The sequence below is a fragment of the Oncorhynchus clarkii genome, chromosome 23 (genome assembly GCF_045791955.1).
Source record: "Oncorhynchus clarkii lewisi isolate Uvic-CL-2024 chromosome 23, UVic_Ocla_1.0, whole genome shotgun sequence".
Lineage (NCBI taxonomy): Eukaryota > Metazoa > Chordata > Actinopteri > Salmoniformes > Salmonidae > Oncorhynchus > Oncorhynchus clarkii.
Window position 1 is genome coordinate 34,130,324 of NC_092169.1, and position 18,474 is coordinate 34,148,797.

The window sequence follows — 18,474 nt, forward strand, 5'->3', positions numbered from 1 at the left end:
CAGCGCTATGTGGGTACCTTTAGCTGGGCTACGTCCTCTGTGTCAGCCTGTGGGGAGTCTCCTGCCTCTTTCAGCAGGTCCAGCTGAGCCTGGAGCTCTGCAACCGTCTTCTGAGCCTGGGGGTAGGGAATCAAGACAAAACAGTCAGTCAGAGAAACAAGAAACAGTCAAACATACAGTCGAGCCGACAAATCGCTGTGTCTAACTAAGCAATTTTGTTGTTAGCCAATGTCAAACTTGCTAGCAAGAGCTACCCTCTTCCGGTTGGTATGTAGTGAGGGGTGGGAGAGTTTAGTACCTGTTCAAACTCCTCTGTGGTCTGATTCAACTGGGACCGGACCTTGAGCTGCAGAAAATATTGTAAAAGATGAATATCTGTACGGACACTAGAGATGTTGTGTGTTCCTCCTTGCTACAGACAAAAATAGATAAAAGCATGTAAAAGCACTATAAAATGTTGTGACTTGCACACCCCCACACCACCCTGTGTCATGTTAGTGCCCACTTCACTCCACACCAGGCAAGACGCAGCATCATGTCCAAAACAAACAGTGTGGTTCCTTCAGTGAAAAATCTCAAATCAGTGGGAAACTGAACCCAATGAGTGAGTGATCATGCTAAGATGAGAGTGATAGAAGCCATGGTTAGAGTTAGCTGCAGCTGGTAGTCAACACACACTGGCTGGTTAAACACACCATGGTTAGAGTTAGCTGCAGCTGGTAGTCAACACACACTGGCTGGTTAAACACACACCATGGTTAGAGTTAGCTGCAGCTGGTAGTCAACACACACCATGGTTAGAGTTAGCTGTGTATGGAGAAGACTGGACAGACTAGACAAACACAGTCTGGAGTTAGTGTGTTGATTATCTTGACGACCAGATTACCCTTCCGTTTCTTGTATTGCTGTAATGTTTTTATCAATCAAAATGTGTCAGTAAGAGAACAGGGGACTTTTCTACTGTGATCAAATGGATCCCAACTCCACAGATACATGGTTTAACAGCAGGAGAGATACTCATTTAGAATATAGTCCATAGAAATAAAATCGAGTCATTTTATTTATGAGTTAGTCCCTATTTATGACATGCCAAGATGGCTGCCATTACTAGAACATTTTAAAACCTCTGGCTGCTGTCTATGGTCATGACATCAGCCAGTAGTATTTGTATATCTCTCTATTCCCTGGTTGTGGTAACCATTGCTGTCCAGTGACCAGTTTCCAGAAAGTCTAGTACCCCCCCAGTAGAACAGACAAGCAGTGAAGGATGCCCCATGACCGATAACCTCCGGTGCACTCTGACCTCAGGCTCTGATTGGCTGTTCTGTGCCCTGGTTTCAGGGACTACCTCCTGGCTCTGAGCACACATCATCGCCTCGCTCAGCTGACCTCTGACCTGGAAAAGGAAGCTCCAAGGGTTAGGGACAAGAGGGGAGGGGGAGAATTGTGATACATACTAAGTAGACCTCAACAGGCAGCCCACTGCATTTCCTGTCAGGACCACAGGAGACAGGTGCAAGCACACACAGTCTTGTTTAACTAACCTTGTGGGGATTGATTCCCATTCCCTATTTTCCCCAGTCCCAAAACCTGGTGTACTGTATGGATGTAGATGTGTATAGCTAGTGTACCTATGGTGTACTGTATGGATGTAGATGTGTATAGCTAGTGTACCTATGGTGTACTGTATGGATGTAGATGTGTATAGCTAGTGTACCTATGGTGTACTGTATGGATGTAGATGTGTACCGGTGCCATTTCCTCCTCTGTCGGGGCGGTCTCGGACTGTTTCTCCAACTGGGCTTCCAACAGCATTAACTGCTCCTTCAGCTGGAGGGAGAGGAGGGTAAGGATTCCATTACTTAGAATTCAGTACAGACAGTACCAGTACAGCACGACACACCTACTGGACTGTAGTTGAAATCAGCCTGATATTTATACCTGTTCTATGCTTTGGTTCTCTGCCTTCAAGCTCTCTGCAGTCTCCTTCAGAGTGTGCACTTGTTCCAGGGCCTAGTGTGAGTAGAGAGGGTGTGGTTTAGAACATGGCAGTGTTTCCCCAATAATCATTGAGCAGTGGCGGGGTGCTTTTTAAAAATACATTTGTGGTCATTTTCGGGATGTAAATGTTTTCAGTGTAAACTTAAACGACTATGTAGAGAATATATTTATCTGGTTTTGGTATATAGAGCTATATATTTTTTAAATGAAATCATCTTTCAGAAGTAACAATCACCAATAAAAACTAGACAGTCAGAGAGAATCTAAAATATGTCCTGGCATGGGGCCCCCATTGATTGTGTCATAATGTTTGAGTCACTCAGATAGCATAAGAACACAGCATAAGAACACAGCATAAGAACACAGCATAAAAACACAGCATAAGAACACAGCATAAGCAATGGCAAAATGTGAAGAATTTCAGGAAATTTGCATTCAAACAGAAACATTGTCTCTTGGCCAAGAAAAGGGCTTTAAAAATGTTGGGTCGGAGACTGCAACATTGGCCACGCCCACTAATACACTGCAGGGCCACACAAAGAGCACGAGAGAGGACACAATATTACAGTTGGAGAGGAGAGAAAACACTGCTTCTTCACCTTCTTCAACTGGTCCTCAGAGTCAGCAATCTTGGATTTCCACACCAGCTCCTCCTCCTCTACACTCTTCTGAAGGCACTTCAGCATTCCTTCCTGTGGAGAGACAGACACATGATTGTGTGAGTATTTCTGTATTTGAAATTTTGCAGGATGAAATCTTGTAGACCACAACTCGCTCTCTCGCCCACTCACACACTTGTATTTTTATGCAAGAGAAGGTTTTGCTTGAGGTCAAATTTTTATAGATGCAGGTTTTGGGTGATAAATTCAGTAGATCTATCCCCCATTTACACCCATCTCTCACTCACACAAACATGTAATTGTCTTATGTTGTAGGCCCATTTTTAAGTTTATCTAGAGCAGGGGTATTCAAATCTTACACTACGAGGTCCAAAATACTGCTGCTTTTCTGTTCTACCAGAATTAATTGTACCCACCTGATGTCCCAGGTCTAAATCAGTCCCTAATTAGAGGGAATAATGAAAAAAGCAGTGGAACTGGTTTCAAGAGCCAGATTTTAATTTGAGGGATCTAGATATGCCGATGTGTAAACCAACTGGGCGTGTTGGGTTGTTGTAGGTACTCACCGTTTCAGCCAGGACTGTTCTGTACTGGTCACACTCTGCCTGCAGTGTCCCGTGGCTGTCCTCTGCTTCCTTAAGTTTCTCCAACAGCTCCTGGAATCAAAACACCACAGTCACCACCATTACATTTTCTACAAATGTGATATTTTTCTGTGGTGCTCTGGCTTACAGGTAAAAGCAGACAAACGATATACAGTACCAGTCAAAGTTTGGACAAACCTACTCATTCCAGGTTTTTGCTTTATTTTTTAAAACTATTTTCTACATTGTAGAATAATAGTGAAGATATCAAAACTATCAAATAACACATATGGAATAATGTGGTAACCAAAAAAAGTGTGAAACAAAAATCCAAATATATTTTATATTGGAAATTCTTAAAAGTAGCCACCCGTTGCCTTGATGACAGCTTTGTACACTCTTGGCATTATCTCAACCAGCTTCATGAGGTAGTCACCTGGAATGTATTTAAATTAACAGGTGTGCCTTGTTAAAAGTTAATTTGTGTAATTGAATGCGTTTGTGCAAATCAGTTTTGTTTGTGACACAGTAGGGGTGGTATACAGAAGACAGCCCTATTGGTAAAAAAACAAAACAAGTCCATATTATGGCAAGAACAAGAGAAATGACAGTCCATCTTTACTTTAAGACATGAAGGTCAGTCAATTCGGAAAATGTCAAGAACTTTCTTCAAGTGCAGTGCAAAAACCATCAAAGCACTATGATGAAACTGGCTCTCATGAGGACCACCACAGGAAAGGAAGACCCAGAGTTACCTCTGCTGCAGAGGATAAGTTCATTAGAGCAACCAGCCTCAGAAATTGCAGCCCAAAAAAATGCTTCACAGAGTTCAAGTAACAGACACATCTCAACATCAACTGTTCAGAGGAGACTGCGTGAATTAGGCCTTCGTGGTCGAATTGCTGCAAAGAAACCACTACTAAAGGACACCAATAAGAAGAAGAGACTTGCTTTGGGCCAAGAAACATGAGCAATGGACATTAGACAGGTGACATTAGATCTGATGAGTCCAAATTTGCGATTTTTGGTTCCAACTTCTGTGTCTTTGTGAGATGCAGAGTAGGTGAACGGATGATCTCCACATGTGTGGTTCCCACCGTGAAGAATAGAGGTGGTGGTGTGATGGTGCTTTGCTGGTGATAGTCTGATGCATTTAGAATTTAAGGCACACTTAACCAGCATTGCTACCATAGCATTCTACAGCGATACGCCATCCAATGTGGTTTGCGCTTAGTGGGCCTATCATTTGTTTTTCAACAGGACAATGACCCAACACACATCCAGGCTGTGTAAGGGCTATTTGACCAAGAAGGAAAGGGATGGAGTGCTGCATCAGATGACCTGGCCTCCACAATCACCCAACCTCAACCCAATTGAGATGGTTTGGGATGAGTTGGACCGCAGAGTGAAGGAAAAGCAGCCAACAAGTGCTCAGCATATGTGGGAACTCCTTCAAGACTGTTGGAAAAGCATTCCAGGTGAAGCTGGTTGAGAGAATACCAAGAGTGTGCAAAGCTGTCATCAAGGCAAAGGGTGGCTACTCTGAAGAATCTCAAATCTCAAATATATTTTGATTTATTTAACACTTTCTTGGTTACTACATGATTCCATATGTGTTATTTCATAGTTTGTCTTCACTATTATTCTACAATGTAGAAAATAGTAAAAAATAAAGAAAACCCCTTGAATGAGTAGGTGTGTCCAAACTTTGGACTGGTACTGTATATTAAGCATTATATACAGTGTACATAATATACTGACTACATAACCAGGGATATGTCCGGTAGCCAATCTTTGTCATACATTCCATATAGAACTGCCGTGAATAGAGCAGACATGATTCCTTATCCTACATGTCAGAGAGGCACATTTGTTCGACAAAGCCTATTTCTATCTACACGTTTCATAAACGGGCCCCATGACTTCTGTCAGACCAGACCAAACCAATCAAGTTATGATCATGGCTCAGTCAGATTTGAACATCATGTCTTACCGGCAGCTCTGTGCTAGGCTCTGATTCCTGGCTCTGCTGGACCTGAGCGAGGGTCTCCTGTACCTTCTGCGATTGGTCCCTGGCTTCCCTTAGCTCCACCTGTAGTGATGCCATCATAGCGTCCCTCTCTGCCAGACTAATAAACAACCAGATGGCCAGAAACACAGTTTACTTTAGTATCCTTTTTATATAGAAGAGCCAAAAGCAAATATTCCATATAGCTTTTAAATCAACATTTCTATTGTTTTACGATTTTAAAGACACTTCAAATACAGTTTGATTTGATATTCCACAAGGGAAAAACCAAGTTAAAATCAATGGGTTTGGTAAGGAACAAGGCTTTTTGTACCTGGTTTGTAGCACCGCCAGTTCTGCGGTGTTGTCGGACTGCTGAAACATAAAGCAGGAATTCAGATAACTATATCCTACAGTAGTACAGATCAAGTTGATACACAAGAAGGGCAACTATAGCCTGGTCCCAGATCTGTTTGTGCGGTCTTGCCAATTCCTATGGTTGTTGTCATGCCAAACGACCATAGGAGATTGGTGAAACAGCACAAATGGGCCTGGGACCAGACTAGGTTAACTGTAGGTGACTGTAGGAGAGGAATGGCACACTTACAGCAGTGCGGCTCTGCGCCTGCTCTGATGTTTCTTTGAGTTGCTTCACTTCCTGGCTCGTTCTCTCCTTCATTCTGGAATGAAGGACCACATTGTTAACCAGCATTAGGCAATGGTGTGTTGTAATGAAGTTGTATTGAAACATATCTTTTTTGTTTGTTGTTGATCCAAGTAAGCACAAGGCATATAACTAGAATTACTAGAACTAACAGTCCCAGTCAAGACAATGTTCTGTCCCTTCTATTAAGTATATTCTTCTGAAACTAGGTTTCAATAAAACCATAACTCACCTGTTGAGTAGCTGTTCCGTCTCTCCAGTGACATCAGCCTGACAAAAAAGCAGTCAACTTTGAGAAAACATGTCAATATTCATAATGGAAAAGCTGTCGTGTAAATATAGAAATGTACCGCTTTTAGCTCAAAGAAACTTACGGGAGAGTTTTTAAGTTGCTCCATCTCTTCTTTAAGCTGCTTCAGTTCTTCCTGAAGTGATGTCACCAGGCTTGCTTCCTCACTGAAATGAAGAGAGATGCATATAAGGATGTTCAGGTACATAATAGCAGAATTTAACAAAGTTGGTGACATAGTTTCAGCTTCAAATGGGTGATTTAAACTGAAATAGCAGTGGACTTGCTCCAGACAGACCTGTTAGGTGGGCTCTCGGTCTCAGCTGTAGCGACTGCCTGCCGGGACAGAGTAAGAAGATAAGGAAAGATAAAAAGACAACATTATGGTTCTCAATACCCCACTTTGGAAACCAAATGTCTCCTCCCAATGGATACAATTCTGCCTAGAAATGTCCAAATACATTCAGTAAACATAAATAACTGATTCAGCTCGGAAATCAAGAGAGAACTAACTGATTCAGCTCGGAAATCAAGAGAGAACTAACTGATTCAGCTCGGAAATCAAGAGAGAACTAACTGATTCAGCTCGGAAATCAAGAGAGAACTAACTGATTCAGCTCGGAAATCAAGAGAGAACTAACTGATTCAGCTCGGAAATCAAGAGAGAACTAACTGATTCAGCTCGGAAATCAAGAGAGAACTAACTGATTCAGCTCGGAAATCAATCAAATAAATGTGTTTATAAAGCCCTGTACAGAAACCCAGCCTAAAACCCCAAACAGCAAGCAATGCAGGATGTAGAAGCATGGTGTCTAGGAAAAACTCCCTAGAAAGGCAGGAACCTAGGAAAAAACCTAGAGAGGAAATCAATAGAGAAATAATGGATTCAGTTAGCCATGGCCATCCAACTAGCTAGCACAATAAAAACAGAATAGAGAATACTTACAGAAGCCTCCTGTTTCAGTTCTTGGAGATGCTTCAGCTCCTGTTGGAGTGATGCCAACTGACTGTCTCTGTCCTGAAGACTGGAAGATAAATGATTGGTGTTGTTGAGAAAAGACCAACTCCACATCTATAAAGAGAATTATGAGGGACAGATTATCAAAACCATACCTGCTCTTTAGCTGTTCCAACTCAGTGGAGTTACCCTGTAAAACATAAATAAACATGAATTCAGAAGTGGACCCCCAAAAAACGTTGATAGCATGGTTTTCACCACCACATCATCTCCGGACAAGCCATTGCTCATTAGCACCAGAGAGGTTGGAAACAGACACTCAATTTGTGATTACCTCCTGCAAATACTTTTTGAACAAATTTGCCATTGACATTGCTCTGAATCTTCATCATGAGTGTTTACAGAAAGTCATCGCATTTTGAGTCTCTCAGTTAACAACCTCTCTGGCACTAGTAAGCACTGGCTCACGCAGAGTGTGCAAGTGCTGGTTGGGAGCAGTCTAGGCGCTTACCCTAACCCTAATCTGACAACTCACCTCCGTGTCCTCGTCCACGTCTCTGTTGTGGCTGGCCTCCAGCAGGACGTTGATGGATTCTACCTGACCCTCCAGTTGTCCCTTCTCCAGCTCGGTCTGCTCCAGCTGGGCTGTTAGGGCCTCCACCTGGGCACTACGCTCTTTCAGATCAGCCTCTATCCTGCCCAGATGGACCTGGATGTCTGGGGGGGGATGGCAGATAAAACTCACTACAAACTATATATTTATAGAGCATCAGCTGTTCTGGACGACTGTGATCACGCTCTCTGTAGCCGATGTGAGCCAGACCGTTAATCAGGTCAACATTCACAAAGCTGCGGGGCCAGACGGATTACCAGGCTGTGTACTCAAAGCATGCGCAGACCAACTAGCAAGTGTCTTCACTGACATTTTCAACCTCTCCCTGACCGAGTCTGTAATACCTACATGTTTCAAACTGACCACCATAGTCCCTGTGCCCAAGAAAGCGATGGTAACCTGCCTAATTACAGCCCCGTAGCACTCACGGCGGTAGCCATGAAAGGCTCACGTCAACACCATCATGCCGGAAACACAAGCTCCACAGATGACACAATCTCAAAACACAATCTTTCATGGCTCCACCTGTTACCTGTATTAATGGCACCTGTTTGAACTTGTTATCAGTTCCCGAATGCACTCATGACTGACTATGAGCACCATTAATACAAATAACGAGTGGAGGACAGAGGAGCCTCTTAAAGAAGAAGTTACAGGTCTGTGAGAGGCAGAAATCTTGCTTGTTTGTAGGTGACCAAATACTTATTTTCCACCATAATTTGCAAATAAATTCATTTAAAAAAAATACTAATTTGATTTTCTAGATTTTTTTTCTCATTTTGTCTGTCATAGTTGAAGTGTACCTATGATGAAAATTACAGGCCTCTCATCTTTTTAAGTGGGAGAACTTGCACAATTGGTGGCTAAATACTTTTTTGCCCCACTGTATGTGAAAATGCTGTTCATTGACTACAGCTCAGCGTTCAACACCATAGTGCCCACAAAGCTCATCACTAAGCTAAGGACCATAGGAGTAAACACCCCCCTCTGCAACTGGATCCTGGACTACCCGACGGACAGACCCCAGGTGGTGAGGGTAGGCAACAACACATCTGCCACGCTGATCCTCAACACTGGGGCCCCTCAGGGGTGCGTGCTTAGTCCCTTTCTGTACTCCCTGTTCACCCACGACTGCGTGGCCAAGCATGACTCCAACACCATCATTAAGTTTGCTGACAACAGTGGTAGGCCTGATCACCGACAACGATGAGACAGCCTATAGGCAGGAGGTCAGAGACTTGGCAGTATGGTTGCCAGGACAACAACCTCTCCCTCAATGTGAGCAAGACAAAGGAGCTGATCGTGGACTACAGGAAAAGGCGGGCCAAACAGGCCCCCATTAACATCGACGAGGCTGTAGTAGAGCGGGTTGAGAGTTTCAAGATCCTTGGTGTCCACATCACCTACGAACAATCATCGTCCAAACACACCAAGACAGTCGTGAAGAGGTACCACAACACCTTTTCCCCCTCAGTACAGACTGAAAAGATTTGGCATGGGCCCCAGATCCTCAAAAACTTCTACAGCTGCACCATCGAGAGCATCCTGACCGGTTGTGTCACCGCCTGGTATGGCAACTGCTTGGCATCTGACCGTAAGGCGCTACAGAGGGTAGTGCATATGGTCCAGTACATCACTGGGGCGAAGCTTCCTGACATCCAGGACCTATATGCACTAGGCAGTGTCAGAGGAAGGCCCAAAAAATTGTCAAAGACTCCAGTCGCCCAAGTTATAGACTGTTCTCTCTGCTACCGCACGGCAAGCGGTACCAGAGCATCAAGTCTAGGACCCAAAGGCTCCTTAATAACAGCTTCTACCCCAAAGCCATAAGACTGCTGAACAATTAATCAAATGACCACCCGGACAATTTACATTGACTGACGCTCCCCTTTGTTTTTACACTGCTGCTACACGCTGTTTATTATCTATGCATAGTCGATTTACAAATGACCTATACTAACCTGTGCCCCCGCACATTGACTATGTACCGGTACCCCGTATATAGCCTCTTTATTGTTATGTAATTTTCTTGTGCTACTTTAAGATTAGTATATATAAAAAATACATATAATAATCACTTTAGTTTATTTCGTAACTATTTCTTGAACTGCATTGTTGGTTAAGGGCTTGTAAGTAAGTATTTCACGGTAAGGTTGTATTTGGCGCATGTGACAAATCAAATTTGATTAATGCTGTTCAATCAATAGATCTTATTCACTGCAATTTTGAAGAATAAAATACAATTGGTTAAGGTTGGCAGTCAAATAACGTGACTATATCTATTCCGATTTCTTCTTTTGGTCGGTTTATTTAATCTGACGGTTCAATTTAATGGTCGAATTTGCGGAAAGTTTGACATTGACATTGACTTCAATTGAGCATTTTCGCTTCATACTTGGTTAGTCCACTGGAATTCGAACAAACATGGCCGAAACGTGAATGTCTTACCTGAGAGGGAGGTAGCGTCCTGCTGGGCTTTCTCCAGGGTGCTCTGTGAACTCCTCAACTCTTCACTAACCTCCTCCAGCCTCCTCTGCAGCACCTGCTCACTCTCTACACGGCTGGCCTGAGGTAGAGTAAGACATATTTTAATATTCTGTAATACTACAGTAAGTATTGTGACAGCATGCTCAGGGTAAGATATGACCACAACTAGAATGAGATTGTATTTCTATGATTATAACAGTATGACATTATTCCCAGGGTCTGGCCTGAGGATGAAGGGTGGGGGCGCATTGTATGTTACTAACCACCAGAGGGCAGCAGAGGCTAAATACAAAACATATCTACAACATTATTATCCAGCTACAGAGACTTAGTAATAGGTATACAACTGGTGTGTGTGTGAGAGAGAAATACTAAAATCTGGAGGGCTAATGATAGTGACATGTGTATATTCACTAATAGGCATGTAACATTCTGTTGATAAACCTCGTAACTGGTCCAGAAGGACATGATAATTAAATTATTAATTAACATGAACTCTTGACTGCCAGGAAGTAAAACATTGACTCACTGACCCCATAATAGTACGTACACACACACACACACACACACACACACACTTAGGATTTACCGAATGGCCTAAACACAGCTGGTGTCTAGTAATGTTTTAAACTTTGCTTGGGCACATAGCACACATTCCATCTGGTGCCAGCCAATCAGTCAGCCCGTGAGCCAGCCAACCAGTCAGCAACCAACCTGCCAGCCAGCTAGTCATTCAGCCCCATTATTGTGTGGCTGCATTCCAGGTCAACACACAGCTCTATGATTTCAAGGCCATTAGAGACCCAGCCGCATCACAGGCGCATTAGACGGGTGGGGTACCAGCCGGTAGCGAAGGCTTTAGAGGGGTGGGGGACCAGCCGGTAGCGAAGGCTTTAGAGGGGAGGGGGACCAGCCGGTAGCGAAGGCTTTAGAGGGGTGGGGGACCAGCCGGTAGCGAAGGCTTTAGAGGGGAGGGGGACCAGCCGGTAGCGAAGGCTTTAGAGGGGTGGGGGACCAGCCGGTAGCGAAGGCTTTAGAGGGGTGGGGGACCAGCCGGTAGCGAAGGCTTTAGAGGGGTGGGGGACCAGCCGGTAGCGAAGGCTTTAGAGGGGTGGGGGACCAGCCGGTAGCGAAGGCTTTAGAGGGGTGGGGGACCATCCGGTAGCGAAGGCTTTAGAGGGGTGGGGGACCAGCCGGTAGCGAAGGCTTTAGAGGGGTGGGGGACCAGCCGGTAGCGAAGGCTTTAGAGGGGTGGGGGACCAGCCGGAGGGTAAGGCTGTAGAGGGGAGGGGGACCAGCCAGAGGGTAAGGCTGTAGAGGGGTGGGGGACCAGCCGGTAGCGATGGCTTTAGAGGGGAGGGGGACCAGCCGGTGGCGAAGGCTTTAGAGGGGAGGGGGACCAGCCGGTAGCGAAGGCTTTAGAGGGGTGGGGGACCAGCCGGTAGCGAAGGCTTTAGAGGGGAGGGGGACCAGCCGGTAGCGAAGGCTTTAGAGGGGTGGGGGACCAGCCGGTAGCGAAGGCTTTAGAGGGGTGGGGGACCAGCCGGAGGGTAAGGCTGTAGAGGGGAGGGGGACCAGCCAGAGGGTAAGGCTGTAAAGGGGATGGGGACCAGTCGGAAGGTAAGGGTTTAGAGGGGTGGGGGACCAGCCGGAGGGTAAGGGTTTAGAGGGGTGGGGGACCGGCCGGAGGGTAAGGGTTTAGAGGGGTAGCTAAGATTTTAGCCCGTAGCTAAGATTTTAGAGGAGTGGGGTGGGTAAGCCAGTGGGTAAGGCGAAGGCAAACTGCAAACTGGCAGTTCTAGAACTAGGGTGTAGTTCAACATACCCTTGGATATATTGGATTCCTTGGATTCCTAATAACATTTTCCTACAACAGACTAGCTAAATCTAGTGCAATACTATGTCATGAGGATCCAGATGGGTCGGATCAGCTTTGTAGTAGATGACTTCAGCCAGACTGGTGGTGGGTTGACAGTAAATCAGGGATTAGAACGTTCAGTTTTCTCCCTCTCCAAATTCACACAGGAATGTGCCTTTGTTTCACAGACGTTTCTCGCTGAAACTCTAACACGTTCTAAAGCGAATACTGGAACAATATTTCTAATATAGAACGTGGGGAATATATATATATATATTTTTTTACCTTTATTTAACTAGGCAAGTCAGTTAAGAACAAATTCTTATTTTCAATGACGGCCTAGGAACAGTGCCTGTAACTGCCTGTTCAGGGGCAGAACGACAGATTAGTACCTTGTCAGCTCGGGGATTTCAACTTGCAACCTTCCGGTTACTAGTCCAACGCTCTAACCACTAGGCTACCCTGCCGCCCCAATGGTCAGAGGTGATCTAAATGGTCAGAGGTGATCTAAAGACGGTCATTTTGGTTATTTTGTGATGTCATTAAAAATGTTATAAAGAAATACTGTAACTTGAAAAGTATATGCACACTACATGTACGAAGTCTCCATCCTTTATGTTGTGTATGAAAAATGATGTGTTTTTGTTAACCTTTTCATACGTGAGTTCCAAATATCTCTAATGGTCACCCCCAGCGTGAGTTGTTTTATGCACGTAATGTCAGAATGCACTCACTGTTCCAAAATGTGATTATTACGCAACAGTACAGTTAACACGCGCTGCCTGCTAATTATCTATAGGCTGTGTTTCAACTTGTCAAAATAATTTTCTAAGTTGTATTTTCTAAAAGTTTGAATTGAGGTGTGTTCCGCCTCTTGATTCAATTTACACAGAAGTAGCCCTTTTCAGCATTGTGGACAATTTATGTTTGAGGCTTTACTGAGCCGGACAAACTTCTCTTCGAGGAGAGCCCACGCATTTCACCAATGTTTGCGCAGATCAAGTATGCAGATATTTGCGCAGTCTTGCACAAATTGGAACATTTTCTGGCGGGCAAATAATAACTTTGGACACGGGTGCATTCCCATCAAAGTTCCTTATTTTCTGTATATCGTGTTGTTGGTTCTACTGTATGTACAGTTGAAGTCGGAAGTTGACATACACCTTAGCCAATTACATTTAAACTCAGTTTTTCACAATTCCTGTGAGACGCCTAAGACAGAGCTACAGGGAGACAGGACGGATAGCTGATCATCCTCGCAGTGGCAGACCTCATGTAACAACACCTGCACAGGATCGGTACATCCGAACATCACGACTGCGGGACAGGTACAGGATGGCATCAACAACTGCCCGAGTTACTCCAGGAACGCACAATTCCTCCATCAGTGCTCAGACTGTCCGCAATAGGATGAGAGAGGCTGGACTGAGGGCTTGTAGGCCTGTTGTAAGGCAGGTCCTCACCAGACATCACCGGCAAGACAGGACTGGTTCAGGGGTGATGTTCCTAACCTAAACCCGGGGTGATGGTTGGATTCGCGTTTATCGTCGAAGGAATGAGCGTTACACCGAGGCCTGTACTCCGTGTGCATGTGCGTCCGTGTGCATGTGCGCGTCCGTGTGCGTCTGTGTTTTCCAGTCCTACCTGCAGTAGAGTAAGTTGTTTCTCTACAGAAGACACCTTAGTCTCCAGCCCTCTCTTGACCTTCTCATCAGCTTGAAGGCTCTCACTCCTCTCCCCCAGCTCCTTGGTCAGTCTGGCACAGTCCTCTCTCAGCTTGGCAAGCTCTGCATTCTGTCTGAGGAGAGAAGAGAGAGGGAGGCCTGGTCAGTCAGGAAAATACACTACATGGCTAAAAGTATGTGGACACCTGCTCGTCAAACAGCTCATTCCAAAATCATGGGCATTAATATGTAGTTGGTCCCCCCTTCGCTGCTATAACATTCTCCATTCTTCTGGGAAGGCTTTCCACTAGATGTTACAACATTGCTGTGGCGACTTGTTCACATTCAGCCACAAGAGCATGAGTAAGGTCGAGCACTGATGTTGGGCGATTAGGCCTGGTTCGCAGTCGGCGTTCCAATTGATCCCAAAGGTGTTTGATGGGGTTGAGGTCAGGGCTCTGTGCAGGCCAGTCAAGTTCTTCCACACTTATCTCCATGAACATTTTCTGTATAGACTTTACTTTGTGCAAAGGGGCATTGTCATGTTGAAACAAAGTTAGAAGCACAGAATAGTCTAGAATGTCATTGTATTCTGTAGCGTTAAGATCACCCTTTACTGCAACTATGGCGCCTATCCCGAACTATGAAAAACAGCCCCAGACCATTATTCCTCTTCCACCAAACGTAACAGTTGGCACTATGCACTTGGGCAGGTAGTGTTCTCCTGGCATCCGCCAAACGCAGATTCATCCGTTGGACAGAGATGTTGAAGCGTTATTCACTCCAGAGAAAGCGTTTACCCTGCTCCAGTCCAAAGGCGGCGAGCTTTACACCACTGCTTGGCATTGCGCATGGTGATCTTAGGCTTGTGTGCGGCTGCTCGGCCATGGAAACCCACTTCATGAAGCCGTTGTGCTGACTTTGCTTCCAGAGGCAGTTTGGAACTTGATGGTGAGTGTTGCAACGGAGGACAGACGATTATTACTTGTTACGCTCACAGAACGGCAGTCCCGTTCTGTGAGCTTGTGTGGCCTACCACTTCGCAGCTGAGCCGTTGTCGCTCCTAGACATTTCCACTTCCCAATAACAACATTTACAGTTGACTGGGGCAGCTATAGCAGGACAGAAATTTGACAAACTGACTTGTTGGAAAGGTGCCATCCTATGACGGTGCCACATTGAAAGCCACTGAGCTCTTCAGTAAGGCAATTCTACTGCCAATGTTTATCTATTTTATTTTATTTTTTTATTTTTTATTTCACCTTTATTTAACCAGGTAGGCTAGTTGAGAACAAGTTCTCATTTGCAACTGCGACCTGGCCAAGATAAAGCATAGCAGTGTGAACAGACAATACAGAGTTACACATGGAGTAAACAATTAACAAGTCAATAACACAGTAGAAAAAAAGAGTCCATATACATTGTGTGCAAAAGGCATGAGGAGGTAGGCGAATAATTACAATTTTGCAGATTAACACTGGAGTGATAAATGATCAGATGGTCATGTACAGGTAGAGATATTGGTGTGCAAAAGAGCAGAAAAGTAAATAAATATAAACAGTATGGGGATGAGGTAGGTAAAATTGGGTGGGCTATTTACAGATAGACTATGTACAGCTGCAGCGATCGGTTAGCTGCTCAGATAGCAGATGTTTGAACTTGGTGAGGGAGATCAAAGTCTCCAACTTCAGCGATTTTTGCAATTTGTTCCAGTCACAGGCAGCAGAGAACTGGAACGAAAGGCGGCCAAATGAGGTGTTGGCTTTAGGGATGATCAGTGAGATACACCTGCTGGAGCGCGTGCTACGGGTGGGTGTTGCCATCGTGACCAGTGAACTGAGGGGATTGCATGGCCTCATCGATTGTATACACCTGTCAGCAACAGGTGTGGCTGAAAAAGCAGAATCCACTCATTTGAATGGGTGTCCACATACTTTTGGCCATGTAGTGTACCTCGGAGCAGGTTTCACAGTAGACAGTCTCTTAGTCAGACACTAATCCTAGACCTAGTAATCCTAATTTACTGTGTTCCATACGAATTTACATCTGCATTCTCAAAACTAAACGTATTCTTCATAGTGGCAAATACTAAAACGTTTTGGGACAGGGGCCGGGAACCCACCTACTTGCTCTCTGCCTGGCTGGTGGCCTGGTTCAGGGTTAGGGTTTAGGTTAGGAACAGACACCTACTTGCTCTCTGCCTGACTGGTGGCCTGGTTCAGGGTTAGGGGTTAGGGTTTAGGTTAGGAACAGACACCTACTTGCTCTCTGCCTGGCTGGTGGCCTGGTTCAGGGTTAGGGGTTAGGTTAGGAACAGACACCTACTTGCTCTCTGCCTGGCTGGTGGCATGGTTCAGGGTTAGGGTTTAGGTTAGGAACAGACACCTACTTGCTCTCTGCCTGGCTGGTGGCCTGGTTCAGGGTTAGGGGTTAGGGTTTAGGTTAAGAACAGACACCTACTTGCTCTCTGCCTGGCTTGTGGCCTGGTTCAAGGCATCTCTGAGGATGGAGTTCTCTTGCTGCAGACAAGCCAGCTGTGCAGTGGGACCTGACTCCAACTGCTCCTGAAGACTGATGACCTGAGAGTAGGGAGGGACTTTTGACTTAAAGTTTTGGAATGCTTTGGAAATCTTTACATAACTAATTTAAAGTACACTGAATTCAAATGAGAAAAAGACAGAAGCTGACAGACAGAGACAGACCTGCATTCTATTCTATATACAGTACCTTAGCGGTGAGTTTCTGTGTCTGTGCTACGTGGTCCTGGTAGGAGGCCTGCATCCGAGCCTGCAGAGCGATCATCTCTTGCTCCCTGGACGAGAGCTGGGAACTCAGCCTGGTTTCCACACTGGCCACCTTGGACTTCTCAGCAGACAGCTCCTACAGAAGGAGGAGAGAAACAGACTGTCAGACAGCTCCTACAGAAGGAGGAGAGAAACAGACTGTCAGACAGCTCCTACAGAAGGAGGAGAGAAACAGACTGTCAGACAGCTCCTACAGAAGGAGGAGAGAAACAGACTGTCAGACAGCTCCTACAGAAGGAGGAGAGAAACAGACTGTCAGACAGCTCCTACAGAAGGAGGAGAGAAACAGACTGTCAGACAGCTCCTACAGAAGGAGGAGAGAAACAGACTGTCAGACAGCTCCTACAGAAGGAGGAGAGAAACAGACTGTCAGACAGCTCCTACAGAAGGAGGAGAGAAACAGACTGTCAGACAGCTCCTACATGAAAAATATTTCATGTGAAATTCCAAATCCCTTCCTGAATTGACTGACTTCAATTCGAATTGACCCCAACCCTGGCTCCTACACACAGACAACAGTGGTAAACAATTGTTCAACTCATCCATGGGAGGGGATTCTAGTTATGTGGTTAAATAAGTCGTATTTTCAGAGATATTCTCAATGTGTGAGAATGTGTTTTTTTTTACCCCAGTGAGTTCTCAGTCTGTTCTTGGCTGCCGTGACACACTCCTGCGCATTGTGTGTGTGCGTGTTACCTTGGTGAGTTCCCTCAGTCTGTTCTTGGCTGCGGTGGCGTCCTCTTGCTGAGTTGCCAGCTGTTTCTGATTCTCCTCTAACTGTTTCTTCATCACAGCCACCGGGTCGCCCTTCTGAGTAGCCTGAGTAGCATGCGCACACACACAGGAAGTTAGTCACAATCAATATCAAAATAAAAAAAAAACTGTAGTGTATTTGTGAGTGTCTGACCAATCACCCATCCTCCTCATGCATGACGTGTGTCAGTGTCACCATCCCTCCCAGTGGTTTCTCCCGTCCCATGCAGTACCACCCCCCCACATCACACACACTCCCAGGACAAACCCCCTCAAATGACATCTCCCATCCAGTCCTGACCAGATTGTATTATATGCCCTGCCGGATTCCCTACCCTCCAACTCAAGCCTTACATTTGTCAACCCCCCTTCAACGCCACAATGGTATCACCCATCCCGGGTCATACCACGATGTCATGCATGATGTCCTCCTCCCCAGAGTGATTTCATATCACCCCTCTCCACCACCCCCCCCAACAGTATCTCCCATCCCCCGCCACAGGTCATACCATCTGCCAGGTGTCTTGTCTGATGCCAGCCTTGTCAGACAGGATCTCTATGAGGCGCTGGGCCTCTCCCTGACTGATCACCATACTGCTAACGGTAGAGACCAGGGCCCTGTAGGGCAGGTACAGGGGGGAATCCAGACCAGAGTCCACTGGTATGGCTAAACAGAGAGCACGACAGGGAGAGAGATGTTATTACATATACATATTACACAAGCACCTAGAGAGTCAGATGCAACAAGTAAGGAGAGGAAATCATAGCTATTAATAAAACATCCTTCCCTACTGAGAAAAGCACTCATCAAAAGGGCAGTTACTGTGCACAGGAATACAATGTTGGCAGAACTTGGGAAGTTAAGGGGTAAAAGGCCATGTTGAATATTCCTACTGTCTGATACAGTATGCCTGCCATCGTAAGATTGTGAGTTCTCACAATCTCAGGGGAGGGAACTGGGCACTGTGGGCAGCCTAGTAGGGCATTCTACTCTATTAGGTTTGGTTGATATTTGGCAGCTATCAGTTGTCTTCGTGGGGTGTTTGTGGGGTAAAAGGCAATAAATGAAGGCTAAATACAGTTGATATCAGAAGTTTACATACACCTTAGCCAAATACATTAAAACTCAGTTTTTCACAACTCCTGACATTTAATCCTAGTAAAAAATTCC

At 45.4% G+C, this 18,474-nt stretch overlaps 1 protein-coding gene across 7 annotated transcripts in view; it reads right to left on the minus strand.

Annotated features, from left to right (window-relative positions):
- LOC139381351 (ribosome binding protein 1a) overlaps positions 1–18,474 on the minus strand; it is a 42,367-nt gene that overhangs the window by 2,197 nt on the left and 21,696 nt on the right. Inside the window, exons 5-26 of one of the 7 annotated variants that reach the window (XM_071124815.1) lie at positions 17,813–17,970; positions 17,247–17,369; positions 16,474–16,626; positions 16,207–16,325; positions 13,727–13,880; positions 10,186–10,303; positions 7,660–7,841; positions 7,280–7,314; positions 7,113–7,191; positions 6,465–6,502; positions 6,252–6,333; positions 6,110–6,147; positions 5,821–5,893; positions 5,548–5,585; positions 5,199–5,334; positions 3,188–3,277; positions 2,601–2,693; positions 1,942–2,013; positions 1,750–1,830; positions 1,304–1,396; positions 299–346; positions 18–116 (exon numbers count right to left, since the gene is read on the minus strand). In XM_071124815.1, coding sequence (XP_070980916.1) covers positions 18–116; positions 299–346; positions 1,304–1,396; positions 1,750–1,830; positions 1,942–2,013; positions 2,601–2,693; positions 3,188–3,277; positions 5,199–5,334; positions 5,548–5,585; positions 5,821–5,893; positions 6,110–6,147; positions 6,252–6,333; positions 6,465–6,502; positions 7,113–7,191; positions 7,280–7,314; positions 7,660–7,841; positions 10,186–10,303; positions 13,727–13,880; positions 16,207–16,325; positions 16,474–16,626; positions 17,247–17,369; positions 17,813–17,970 — 2,102 coding nt within the window. Of the gene's footprint in view, positions 1–17; positions 117–298; positions 347–1,303; positions 1,397–1,749; positions 1,831–1,941; positions 2,014–2,600; positions 2,694–3,187; positions 3,278–5,198; positions 5,345–5,545; positions 5,589–5,820; positions 5,894–6,109; positions 6,148–6,251; positions 6,334–6,464; positions 6,503–7,112; positions 7,239–7,279; positions 7,315–7,659; positions 7,842–10,185; positions 10,304–13,726; positions 13,881–16,206; positions 16,326–16,473; positions 16,627–17,246; positions 17,370–17,812; positions 17,971–18,474 lie in introns of all 7 variants that reach the window. The other 6 variants (XM_071124814.1, XM_071124810.1, XM_071124811.1 and 3 more) reach the window with 6 other exon arrangements.